Source organism: Rhinolophus ferrumequinum, chromosome 18 (genome assembly GCF_004115265.2).
Source record: "Rhinolophus ferrumequinum isolate MPI-CBG mRhiFer1 chromosome 18, mRhiFer1_v1.p, whole genome shotgun sequence".
Lineage (NCBI taxonomy): Eukaryota > Metazoa > Chordata > Mammalia > Chiroptera > Rhinolophidae > Rhinolophus > Rhinolophus ferrumequinum.
The window spans coordinates 53036096-53048409 of record NC_046301.1 but is presented as its reverse complement, the minus strand read 5'-3'; the positions used below and the strand labels follow the sequence as shown (position 1 = coordinate 53048409).

General features: G+C 37.7%; 1 protein-coding gene across 2 annotated transcripts in view; it reads right to left on the bottom strand.

Annotated features, from left to right (window-relative positions):
• Window positions 1-1677: 1677 nt before the first annotated feature.
• MARCHF1 (membrane associated ring-CH-type finger 1) overlaps window positions 1678-12314 on the bottom strand; it is a 647830-nt gene continuing 637193 nt past the window's right edge. For both annotated transcript variants that reach the window (XM_033135185.1, XM_033135186.1), the window contains exon 9: window positions 1678-5876. In XM_033135185.1, coding sequence (XP_032991076.1) covers window positions 5578-5876 — 299 coding nt within the window. In that variant the 3' untranslated portion in view covers window positions 1678-5577. The remainder of the gene's footprint in view (window positions 5877-12314) is intronic.

Sequence of the window (12314 nt, the reverse complement as noted above, 5' to 3'; positions counted from 1 at the left end):
TTTCGTCCTCCATTCAGTCACCTATCCCTCTCCATTGATGAAGTTCTACACTGTGACCTCATTCTCTAATTGCGTATCATCTAACTCCTGTCTTCAGCTTATTTCTTGTTCAGCTTAGATTCAGAGTCCATAGTTGCTTCCTTGCATTTGCTCTCAGTTCCTCTGCCCCTGACTGCATAATATTCCTCTTTGAAAACCAAACCAGTTAAGGAAGCTACCTGTCTCCTTCATACCTGTTCCCAAGCAGCTCAACATTGTTGGAGAATCCCCGAAAATAACACCTAGCCAGACCATCGGCTCTAATATGTCTTTTGGAGCAAAACACAATATAAGACCCAGTATTCATTATATTATATTGTATTATATATTGTATTATATTATACCCGGTCTTCTATAAGACCTGGTCTTATTTTAACATATTATATAAGACCCGGTCTTATATTAAAATAAGAATAGGTCTTATATAAATTTTTGCTCCAAAAGACACATCAGAGCTAATGGTCCGGCTAGGTCTTATTTTCGGGGAAACACGGTATCACAGACCATTTTCCAATTCATGTTTGCAAATCTCAAGTGGATTCTCAGTACTGCTTACCAGTTTTACTGTTTCCCTATTAAGTTCATTTTCCAACTTTGAAGATAATATTTTTTACCACTTTTTCATGCTTTCTAGCTTTAATACTAGGATCCTCAATGTTCAGCTGTTAACTTTTTATACATCATTGAGAAAATAGACACTCATTTTCTTTCGATTTAATGGATGTAGTAGCTTTTCTCCTTTCAAAGACAAGCATTCCTACTTGTGCTCTAGATTCCCACACCTTATTGTCTTCTTAGGAACCTTGATTCTCCCCACGTTTTTCACCTAGTTTCTCAAGCTAAAAAACTGCCTATAAATCATCCTTGATTCTTCCCCAGGTCTCTTCCCTGTCCTTCCCCAGTCTAACTTAATTAGTATTTCTGGTTCTGTTTCCAAAAAAGAAAGTAAATCAGTCCATGTGAGGCCATCTCCACTTCGCGCTCTTACCTAATCCACCAGGTCTTGGCTGTTCTATGTGCAGAAAGTCGCTTCCTGACTGGCCTCGTGCCACCATTCTTGCTCCACTTAATCCATTTTTTTATTACCTGAGTAGAAAAATGCTGTTATATTCTTTTGTATATCCAAACCTTATTCATGAGAAAATCCTTTCTCTATATTACATTATTTTTCTTAAAGTTTATTATTAAAATTTATTGGGGTGACAATGGCCACCAAAACTACATAGGTTTCAAGTATACAGTCTATAATACATCAGCTGTATATTGCATTATGTGCTCACCACCCAGAGTCAGTTCTCCTCCCATCACCATATATTGGACGCCGTTCACCCTCGTCTACCAGCCCTTTTTCCCCCACGTTATTTTTCTTAGTGTTTGTTTTAAACAGGGTTTGAAAGATATAGGTTATTTCCACTGGTTTTCCCTAATGAGTGCATCTTTTTCTTCCTTTCTGCAATGTCATGGGTTTGTCAGTCTGTGTTGGCGGTAAATAATTATAGGTATGTTCAGACCCTGCTTAAAAACCCAGACCATTGTCAAGTCTGAAGAACTCAAGTTTGTTTGAATGTTGCAAATACAAATCTACAGAAATCCTGGTAAGTTAACCAAAAAGTATAGACCCCACAACAAAGGTATGAGTCACTCCTTTAATATACAAAGTCTTTCACAGATAATTATTTTCTTTTCCTTAATCTGCTTTAGTACACATTATTCACAAAACAGTAAATTGTTAATGCAAGAGAATTAGGTAAAACCAATAAAGTACAAATGCTCAATTTCAAAAATTGCACACAGTTAAAATAATTTTTCCTTGTTAATTTTAATGCAATATCCAATTTCAAAATGGGCTTTCTTCAGATGTGGAGGAAACACTGCAGCCCAAAATAACAGTATGTCCTTTCAACTGTATTAATATGTAAAATAGCACCTTTGGGCTGACTTAAGAAAAAAGGTTTTTATCTTTCTTAATTAAAGTGTAAGCCCTACACAATTATTATATAATAACTACAATAATGGTAAGTTTTAAGAGCTCTACGTTGTCCCAAAATACTCAGTGGCAAGGCAAAGAAAGGTAAACTATGTCAGGCAGATGGAATAATCTTTCTCACCTCACACCCATGACAATTATGATACCTAACGATGTCATTGCTCTCATGAGCTAATTTTCCAACCAAAGAACAGCTGTTTTAGGTGTACTCAGCGACCTTTTGCAAAACAAGATAAATACAACCATGAGGTCATTTCACTGGGACTACAATCACAAAGCATCTCAGAGAGAGTTAATCTCGGGTCATTTTGAAAGACTCCTTCAGTATAGACCTATCTTCCTTCAGTTTCTCCACTGCCATATCCCAGGTTGATGGGATCACATTTGGGTGTTTTTTTCTTCATTTTTGTTGCATTTGTGTTTGTACTTAAGCTTCATTGCCTTTTGGACTTCACTTTTTAAAAAAGTGCTTGAATTTCATTCCTTTACAATGTAATCTTTGAGTCTATACAATTAAAGTGACAGCTTTTAAAAAATTAACAGCAGAAATGTTTGTGGTTTATAGTATTGATAATACCACAGATTCGTGATTATAAAAAGCCAAAAAGTTTTAAACCGAACTGTAAGTTCATTCTTCAATTACAGTCCTTTATTTCAATTCCAGTTTATTTCTTACATCAGCAGGTAAACATGCTTCAAAAAATAGTCATTCTGGAGAGCAGTTTTTCTTTTTGGAGGGTATATCCAGTCCACAAAAGCGTTGTCACAAAGCCGAATCCTTGAAAGGGCAAATGTACCATTGCCACACAGAATATAAGAAGAAAATAATCATCCTTAGGTTTTAAGTGCACATAGTTATTTAGCTTGAACCATAAACAGCCATTGCAAGAAACCTTTTTAAAATATTTGAATTCAGGAGTTCAGCGTTTAAAAAGGTCAGAAGAATAACAATAAGATGTCGACTTTTAACCTGCTAGGGCACTACATTATTTTCTCATTTCAAGAATGCCAAAGCCTATGCAAGTCAATTTTGAGAATTTAAGTATGGTTTTAAAACACCATGTCCTCTTTTGTTAATACAGTAATGCTTATCTTTACTTTTCATTCTAGAAATGTTTTTTTAGTGTTAAGTATAGCCCTTAATACATGAGGCCTTATTTTAAAAATAGCCAATTGCCTCCCACTGTGAAATGAGCTATACACTTACCTATCTTGCTTGGGTTTGTACAGAATTTAAACAGTATTTTTGGAAGTAATTAAGGTAAATAATCATTTTCCTTCCAGAACAAACAAAAGAGAAATCAACATTTCTTTGTTTGCTGGTGACTAAATTATTTCCCCCAGGAATATTTGTAAACTGCATGTTGCCATTGCTAAACCACAGGAAAAATGGATTAGTAAAAAGCTTGGAAAAATGAACAGATAAATTGAATCATGTTTAATCCCTTGGGTGAGATGCCATGTTCAGTTTGTTTAAGTTTCATATTTCACTTATGTCCTTATTTGCACAGAAATTTTGGTCCAGTTCAGTTACCTCAATTTTGTTTGCCCTGTGCCTTTAATTTCACGTCCCTACAATAAGTTTTAAGAAAGGTGAGTTTAAACCTTTTGTTTCCTGACTGGAAACCTTAACATTTTTCTCATGTACATACGTGAATACACATACACATGCCACACACATAGAGTTGACATTTCCCTTTATTCTTGGGCATCAGGACTAGTTGGACTCGGTGTCAGCCACTAATTCACATCATCTTTCTCGCATTAAAAGGTTATTTCTTTTGCTCTTTTCCTATGATATCTTTGAAGAACAAGCACACGGATCATTACAAAGTGCATCAATGTGATACCCAGATTTGTGCAATGCAATACCCATGCTTTGGTTCCTGTGGCCACCGTGGTTCCTTTTCCACAATAATAAATATGACAGCTAACAAAAATAAATCACCTTTTTAAAATGTAAGACACCTCTCAACAGGCCACTACATCTATAATCATTAATGTAGCTCACGGCAATATCATTCACACTTCAGTTTTACATGAATATGCAAAGATCACAATAATCAACTGAACTGTCAAACCTAAACAACTCAATGTATTACTTACCACAGAATTTGTCCAATATTTTTGCTTCCCAGCTGAGCAAGGGAAATACTGTCAGCTTTTAAAAATAGAGTCTAAATGCTTAACTACTCATCTGTCACGTTGACACCTCATATGGATTTTTTTTAAAGCCTTACACAGTTGACTTAATAATGAAAGTATTTAATTTTTATTTTCCGTATCATAAGTGCTTCATTGTAGCCAATGAGTTAATTTCAGAACTTTGCTACAGATTGCTTTATCTTTCTATGCTTTTGTTTTTTGCACCCTTCAGAGAAATTGTAATTTTATCTAACCCTTCAACCAAGATATTTAATTTGTTTGATTAATTTAGTGCTTTGTAAAATTATAACATTTGTGCGACTTTGAATAAAAGAATGAGTTAAGCTGATGTTTTGCAATATTAACTGTTAAATGAAGCAGAGGCTCTAATTTTAGGATTGCTATCCAATATGGCTAATTCAAATTGAGATATGCTGAAAGGATAAAATACTGGATTTTGAAGACTTGGTTCATAAAAAAAGATGTAAAATATCTCAATTAACTTTTGACATTATGACAAGTTGAAATAACTTGGATATATATTGTTAAATGTAATACATCATCAAAATTAATTTCACCTATTTTTACTTTTTGTAATGGGGCTACTAAAAATTTAAAATTTACATATGCATTTGTGACTCACGTTATATTTCTGTTAGACAACACTGTTGTCAAGGGTCCAGATAAAATATGGGACCTGATAGTTGATTTCAACTTCTGTGTGTATTCAACAGGGCTAATTAAACAAACAAACAAAAACCTCTGCACATCTTTTGTTCATGATTTAAACATAAATCCAAGTATTAATATCTTCAAATGCATACTGCATTGATTTTAAAAACATGCATCTGTCAAAACAACTGGACTCCACAATAGCCAAAAAATCTGTTACCTGTCAAAAGTGAGACTATCAAAAGATACATCCTCCAAGTGTGCCTCTGATGTACCTCGGGGCTAATGCAGACAATGCCAAGCTTAAAAACAAGTATGTTATTTCCAGATGAGATAGTTAACATTACGAGGCCCTAGAAGAAATACATATTGCAATTCAAGTCTGTATTCTTAAACTTTCCCCTGCAACCTTGAAGACTCATATGTCTGTTTAGCCTGACGATGAACATTGCCTAAAAGGACTCCTTACTCCAGTGATATTTTATAACTGTTTTAGAAATAAGTCTTTAGCAAACTTTTCACATCTCCATATCACACTTTAGACTCTGCTTGATGGGATCCTGGTCATTTGGTGTCCTTCCCTCCTTTCCTTTCTGAGCAAAGTAAGGAAAGGTGAGTCAGCAGGAGAAAGGGGAGAAGATGAAAAAAGTGAATAATTCAGGATCACTTCTGTCATTTGTAGTGGCTGAGGGCTAGAAAGGTATTCTTCAGCGAAGAAACTCCACCTGTCTCCATCACACTGGTATAACTTCAGGGGGGCTGCCTTCTGCAGATGGCAGTGAATTTGTACCCGTTTGCAATACAGGCACCACCACGGCATCCTTGATGTCCGTGTTTACGTGACACGAGAAGTTCTTCTCCTGTTTTTTGGCAGTGTCTGGGCAGTTTTGCACAAAGATCACACGGTTGTATGCCTTCAACCTGCGCCACAACTGAACGTAGGCTTTACACTGTACGTACATGAAGACGAGACCTCCCGTGAAGCCGATGGCCACCACAACCAGTTTTGTCCAAAATGGCCATTCAAGGACACCTTTAAAATAAAAAAGAGAATGCTGTCACCAACTTATTGTCAATGGATTTGGTAACTTTCTTCCAGGGCTCCAAAAGACTATGCCTTCCTGATCAATTTCACAGATAAGGTATATATTGCTATGTAAGTGTAAAATTCTATGGATAAGAATTATAACTTGAATTGCTTTCAAATATGCTAAAGGTATGGTTGAAATTGTATATGAAGAAATTCTCTTACCTACCACTGTAATGATTTCTCATTTTCCCTCCTATTATCAAATACCTACTACGATTCCCAGGTACTACATTAGACTTTTGATACTTTAACATTTATTCTCCATAGCTATACCTTTAAGGAAGGACTGACCACATTGAATGGAAGGATCAGCCGTTACAATCCTTAGTCTGATTATGAACAATACCTAAAAGTAGGAGGTACAGAAATAGGTAAATATATGGGATTGTACATACAGGTCCCCCTCCCCACCCTCATTCCCTTTAAACATTAAAAAAAACAAACAAACAAAAAATGAGAAAGAAACTGCCACATCTCACCAGAGAGAGAAAGAGAATTTCTCAGTATAGACATGCGTAAGATTTAGGATTTTAGTTACCTGTGCTTGTTCCATAAATTTTAAATTTTGTTACCGAGAACATCACTTTCTTCCGCGCCCCCCAATATAGCCAAAACAATATCATAAAAATATATTCAATATGAAAATTAGTAATGCGATGGTTTGTTATGTCCCTTAAAAATGGAGGTAATGGTATTAGGTTGGTGCAAAAGTAATTGCGGTTGTAAAGGTTATAAACAGCTGCAAAAACCGCAATTATTTTTGCACCAACCGAATAGTATTTCCCTCCTAGGGTTGTGAGAGTGGATTAAATGAATTAGCGCTGACACACAGTGCTATACAAATGTAAATTGTTGTTGCTAGCTGAGTGATTTAAATGCTATGCATTTTGGGCTGACTGAGATGTAGAGTAACAGCAAGGCTTTCTCTGGTGCCTACAGCTAAGACCTTTCTAACTTCATTGGGCTTCATCAATCTTTGAATGTCGCACCTGGACTCTAAGCATGGAAACCTCAGGGATGCAGCTGAGGAGAAAGGCTGGTTAGCTGCAAGCCAGGCCACTACCCTTTAGTCCGCACTACACCGCCTCACCCTGTGACCCTGGGCATCCCTCGTAGTTGTAATCCCCTTCATGGAGAAAAGCTCAGAAATCTACCAAAAATTAAAAAGGTCCTGAAATGCGTAAGTGGCCACTGTGTGTTTATGCCAAACTTTCAGAGCACAATGACAAACAATGGCTTATAAGCTAGATATATCCACTGGCCCCTTTCAGGCTCATTTGCCTTCCAGCAATATTGTTTCACTGAAAACCTCCTTCCTTGCTAATGGAATAGGGTCCCCATCCTTCTCCACGGGAGGCACACATGCTGGGTGACTTGTAACATCTTGCTTCTGTTTTCTCTTTAAGTCAGATTGGGTAAACCACAAGCTCCCAGATGGGTGGTTATAATATAGCTGCAGATGAGGCAAATTACTTATTTCCTCATCTTTAAAACAATGATCTTTAAGGTCTATTCCAGCTTTTAAATTTAAATTCTAGGAATATTCTGCATATCATATGTGGCAGATCATGGGACTGGAGGCACCGGGAGTGTGTCCAAAAAGCCGTTCTCAATCCCCAAACAACAGAAGAGAACCTACCTCATTCAACAGTGGCAGGACAAAGTATATTTTGAAAAAGCATTGCTTGGGTCATTTGGGATATTTTTGGCTGGATGCTTAGATTACGCACAGTTACAGAATATGTTTGTATAAAGGTATGTGTGAGTGGTAGGGCTGGTAGGTGGTTTTCTCCTTTACTTTTATTCTGGTTGCTTCCCTACAGTTGGATAAATTATTTAAAAAAAATTTCACAAGCTTATAACTTTTTTGAATGGTAATACTGTGAGTGAATATGTTATGTGTGCAGTGTTATATAAACAATGTTTCAATTTATCTGATGCAAGGTCCAGTTCATGGTGTGTCTTTGAAAAATGAATCATAAAAAGAGATTTTGGAGCGTATTCAGTCTAACTTAGTTTTACAAATGAGGAAATTGAGCTTCAAAGTGATTTTTTTATTCAAGATAACTAGCCACTGACCAAGGCAGAACTAGAACCCTGGCCTTCTGACAACTAGCCCAAGTCAACATTTATCATGTTTGGATTGTTACCAATAACCAACATGTAATTACTTTAAAAAGGAATAGTTTAAACAACAATGCTGAAAAGGAAAATACTGTATCAATTGCACGGAACTAATTTTGAACACACACTCTAAGTAGATGTTAACAGCCAACGCGTCCTGCACAGCCATTGTTCTTATCTGTGGACGCAGCCACAGCCAGCAAAAATTTGGGAGCCTCTACTAATATACCAATTATTCTCTGAATAATGAAGCCTGGACCTTGCCCTGGAGATACTGAGAGGCTCACAAGTGAGTCAGGCATGGAAAAATAGAAATCGATTGGTTATGCTAGTCCCTTGTGGTATGTACATTTGAATAATTCTGGGGCAACATTAAAATCTGCACCTACGGTCTTTTTAATAGGTAGCATAAATTTGTTTTTTCTTGGTCTGTATTATTTTGTGTTTTGTTTTCAACACACAAATAGTATACTGGAGCATTCTTTTAGAATAAGTAAAGATAAGGCAGGAAGAGCAATTGTTTTCCCAAATTAGAGTTGGCAACCTGGGTGAATTAGGATGTTAAAGTTCCAAGTACCATGTATTACAATTTTTTTTCCTTACCACATGTAACAGTCAGGTGCGAGAGTTATCTGAGGCATCATGCATATAATCTAAAAAGAACAACCATTTAAAAACATAAATGGTTTGTTATTTTTTTCCTTCCAGGATTGTTGTTATAGTTCATAGATGTTGCTGTTTTTATATTCAACCTCAATTCTGGTTGAAGAAGGACAATTTGTTCCTCTTCAAATATTTTGGAAGGTTTTCAAAATGGATTTAGAGTATTTTGACTTTTAAATTATGCAGGTTTTTTCCCCCCTAAAAACTTTAAAAGCAAATTCAGGATCAGTACTCAGAGCCTCAATACCAGAGGAAGATGAAAATAAAACTCATACAAATGGCTGTACTACCTGTGAAGGATTACATTGGGAAACCAGATTTTAAATACAATTTGAGCATAAGTACAGATGATACCCTTTACAAAAGTCACTATTTGGAATTACTTGACTTAGGAGCTGTCTCACCAGCAAGTGGATCTGTAGAAATAGCCCCGGGCACTGCTTCTTGATAAATATCTTGCTTCCTAATTCAAAAGCTCTGAACACCAAAGACAATAGTTACCTAATTTTCACTTGCTTTTAAGAAATTGAAAATAACTTTTAAACGTAATATGGTAGAAAGCTGACACTTGCCTGTGTGTGTGTGTACACACACACACACACACACACACACATACACTTACATGTATATATACATACGTACATATATACCATGTTTCCCTGAAAATAAGACTTAGCCGGACAATCAGCTTTAATGTGTCTTTTAGAGCAAAAATTAATATAAGAACCGGTCTTATTTTGCTATAAGACTGGGATATATATACATGTATATGTATATACGTATATATATATATATATATATACACACACACACACACATATATGTATCCCAGTGTATACATATATATACATATACATATATGTGTATATATGTGTATATACATATATATACATATATACACATATATACATATATAACCCAGTCTTGTATATATACATATACGTATATGTATACGTATATGTATATACGTATATGTGTATATACATATATATACACATACATAAACATATATATGCTGACCTTTGATTGCCCTTCAAGCTTTCTATTGGGAAATCTAAGGGACCTGAGTGATACTCCTTTGGGTGACTGGTCTGAAATCCTGCTTCTACCCAGAAAGGAAAAAGGAAAAAAAAAAATTGAAAAAAGTATTTTAAAAAAAGATAAAAGGTGGAAAAAGCTTGAGTATGAGATATTCACACTTCATCATTCCTTCTACAGCATTGACTGGGCCACTTGCCAGGACCCACACACAGAGCTCAGCACCATGGGTGTGCTGGTGAGTAAGACAGGCTTAGATGGCCAGCTCTGAGCTAAGAGGCTACTGCGGAGGAAAGACAATTAAATGAGCAATTACAATTACGTGTCCTGGGAGTGGGGGAGCAGAGCTTCTCAGCATGACTGCACAATAGAGTCATGAGTTAGGGATAATGAAATCTGAACCTCTGAGGATAAACCTCAGGCTTTGTAGGGGTATGGAAACTCCACAGGTAATTCGAACATGCAATCACGGTGCAGTAAGGGGTGTGTGGTAAGTGCACGATGCTTTGGGAATATATAGTTCTCCACATTGGAGAGCATCAGAATTACCTGTTTGCTTCTTAAGCACAAATGACAGGGCTCCACCCTCAGAATTTCTGATTAATAGGTCGGGGGTGGGGGGGTGGCCGAGAATCTGCATTTCTCTACCAAGTGCCAGGTGATGCTGCTGCTGGTGTTCCAGGGACCACAGTTTGAGAACCACTGTAATAGTCACGATGATTCTAGTTCAGGGAGCTGAACTCGGTTTCCCAGACAGAGTGAAGTTTAAGGTGAACTGCAAAGGTAGAGTGGGGGTTTAGGGAGCGGTGTGAGAGTGTATGGGTGTTTGAGTGTGTGGAGGTGGACAGGAGAAGCTGGGAGGAGATGCTTTATGTAACGAGAAAAACTAAGCAAGGGTCTGGAAGTATGTCGGGGGAGCTGACGAATGGTCAGTATAACTGGCTACAGCTCGGTTATAGGGGGCGGCACATAATCCCACTAAAGAGTTTGGTGTATGTTTTAATGGCTGATTAGGGAAGGTTTTGGTCGGATTTGTACAATATTTTGCAACTTTGCTGGAAGCACATTATTAAGCATGGGTTGAAAGTGGGCAAAACTGGAGAAAGTCCAGTTAAGAAGTTGTTGCAGTTTTCAGGTAAAAGACATGATAGTTTGTACATGGATGGTGGCAGTGAGGAAGGAGAGAAATGGACAGATTCCAGAGCACATGAGGCAGAATAAATAGGATTTAGTGATTGACTTATGGTAGAAGTGAGGGAGAAGGAGGAGATGAGGAATGAAAGCTGTGTTGGCTTTGGTTACTGGGTGTCAATAATGTCTTTCCCACAGGTGTCAGAGCGGGAAGTGGTAGTAGATGGTGAGTTTGGATACACTGAGTTCGGTGCCTGGAAGACCTTTAGATGGGCACGTTCAGGACGTAGACAGATGCATGATCAGAGTGCAGTATGAGCTGGGGATAAATTTGGGGTGTCATCAGCATAGATGTGACAACTGGAGACATAAGGATATCCAGGGGAACCAGAGAATGAGCAGGCAGAGTGAGCTAAATGGAGGGCGGCATGGGACCCTGGGTTCTGGAGAGACTTTGGTGGCTGACATTGAGGCTGTCAAGTACACGCAGGATAAATGATCACTATGCAATCACATGTCTCAGTAGTGACTCTGAATAAAGGAATGTAAGAGAGAGATGTTGACCTGTTGACATCTGAATGACATGAGATTGCTTCTTCTTGTGATGCCTTGGAAAGGTGCTCTTACCTTCCTCTCCCTTACCTGTGGCTTAAGGAGAAAGGAAAGAGCCCTGAGAACTAGTACAGCTAGACCACGTCACTGTGACCACTGGGAGCGGGTGAAGCTACACTGGGGCAAATTTGTGATTCTCAAACACTGAACTCCAACTCAGACATCTACAAATATGAAGTCTCTGGCTATCATGCCTGCCCTGGATTATTAGGAAAACATTTGAGTCGTGAGGATGTGTGTTGGGAATAGTAAGGTGGGGATGGTACTGGAATGTCTCTTTGTTTTTCCATACATACACAATTGCACCGTTTCTGGCACACTTTCCGTTACTAGGCTTGGGCCAGTGCCTCTAAGTATAGGGAACACAGATTAAAAAAAAAAAAAAGTCCTACTCTCTAGGTCCTCCCCTATTTAATAGGGATCTAATAGATATTTTTGTTTAATCCAGCATCTCAGTAACAATGCATAATGTAGATGTAAAGAATGTAGCTTGATATAAATTATATAAAAATGAGTTAAGATTGAACCAAAAAACAAAACCTCCCTACTTGTTTTTCAAGCCACAGTGTTTTCATTGTCTTTCAGAAGCAGACAGTGGGATCTGTACCTCCGTCACCCCTCACCGCCCCCAACACACACACACACACACACACACACACACACACACACACACACACACACACACACACACACACACACACACACACACACACACACACACACACACACACTACACAAACGTCCCAGTGCATCTGGAAAGCCCTCACAGCCCCTTTTATTCGCTTAGGTCCCCCTCCGCTTCTAGAATGCCCG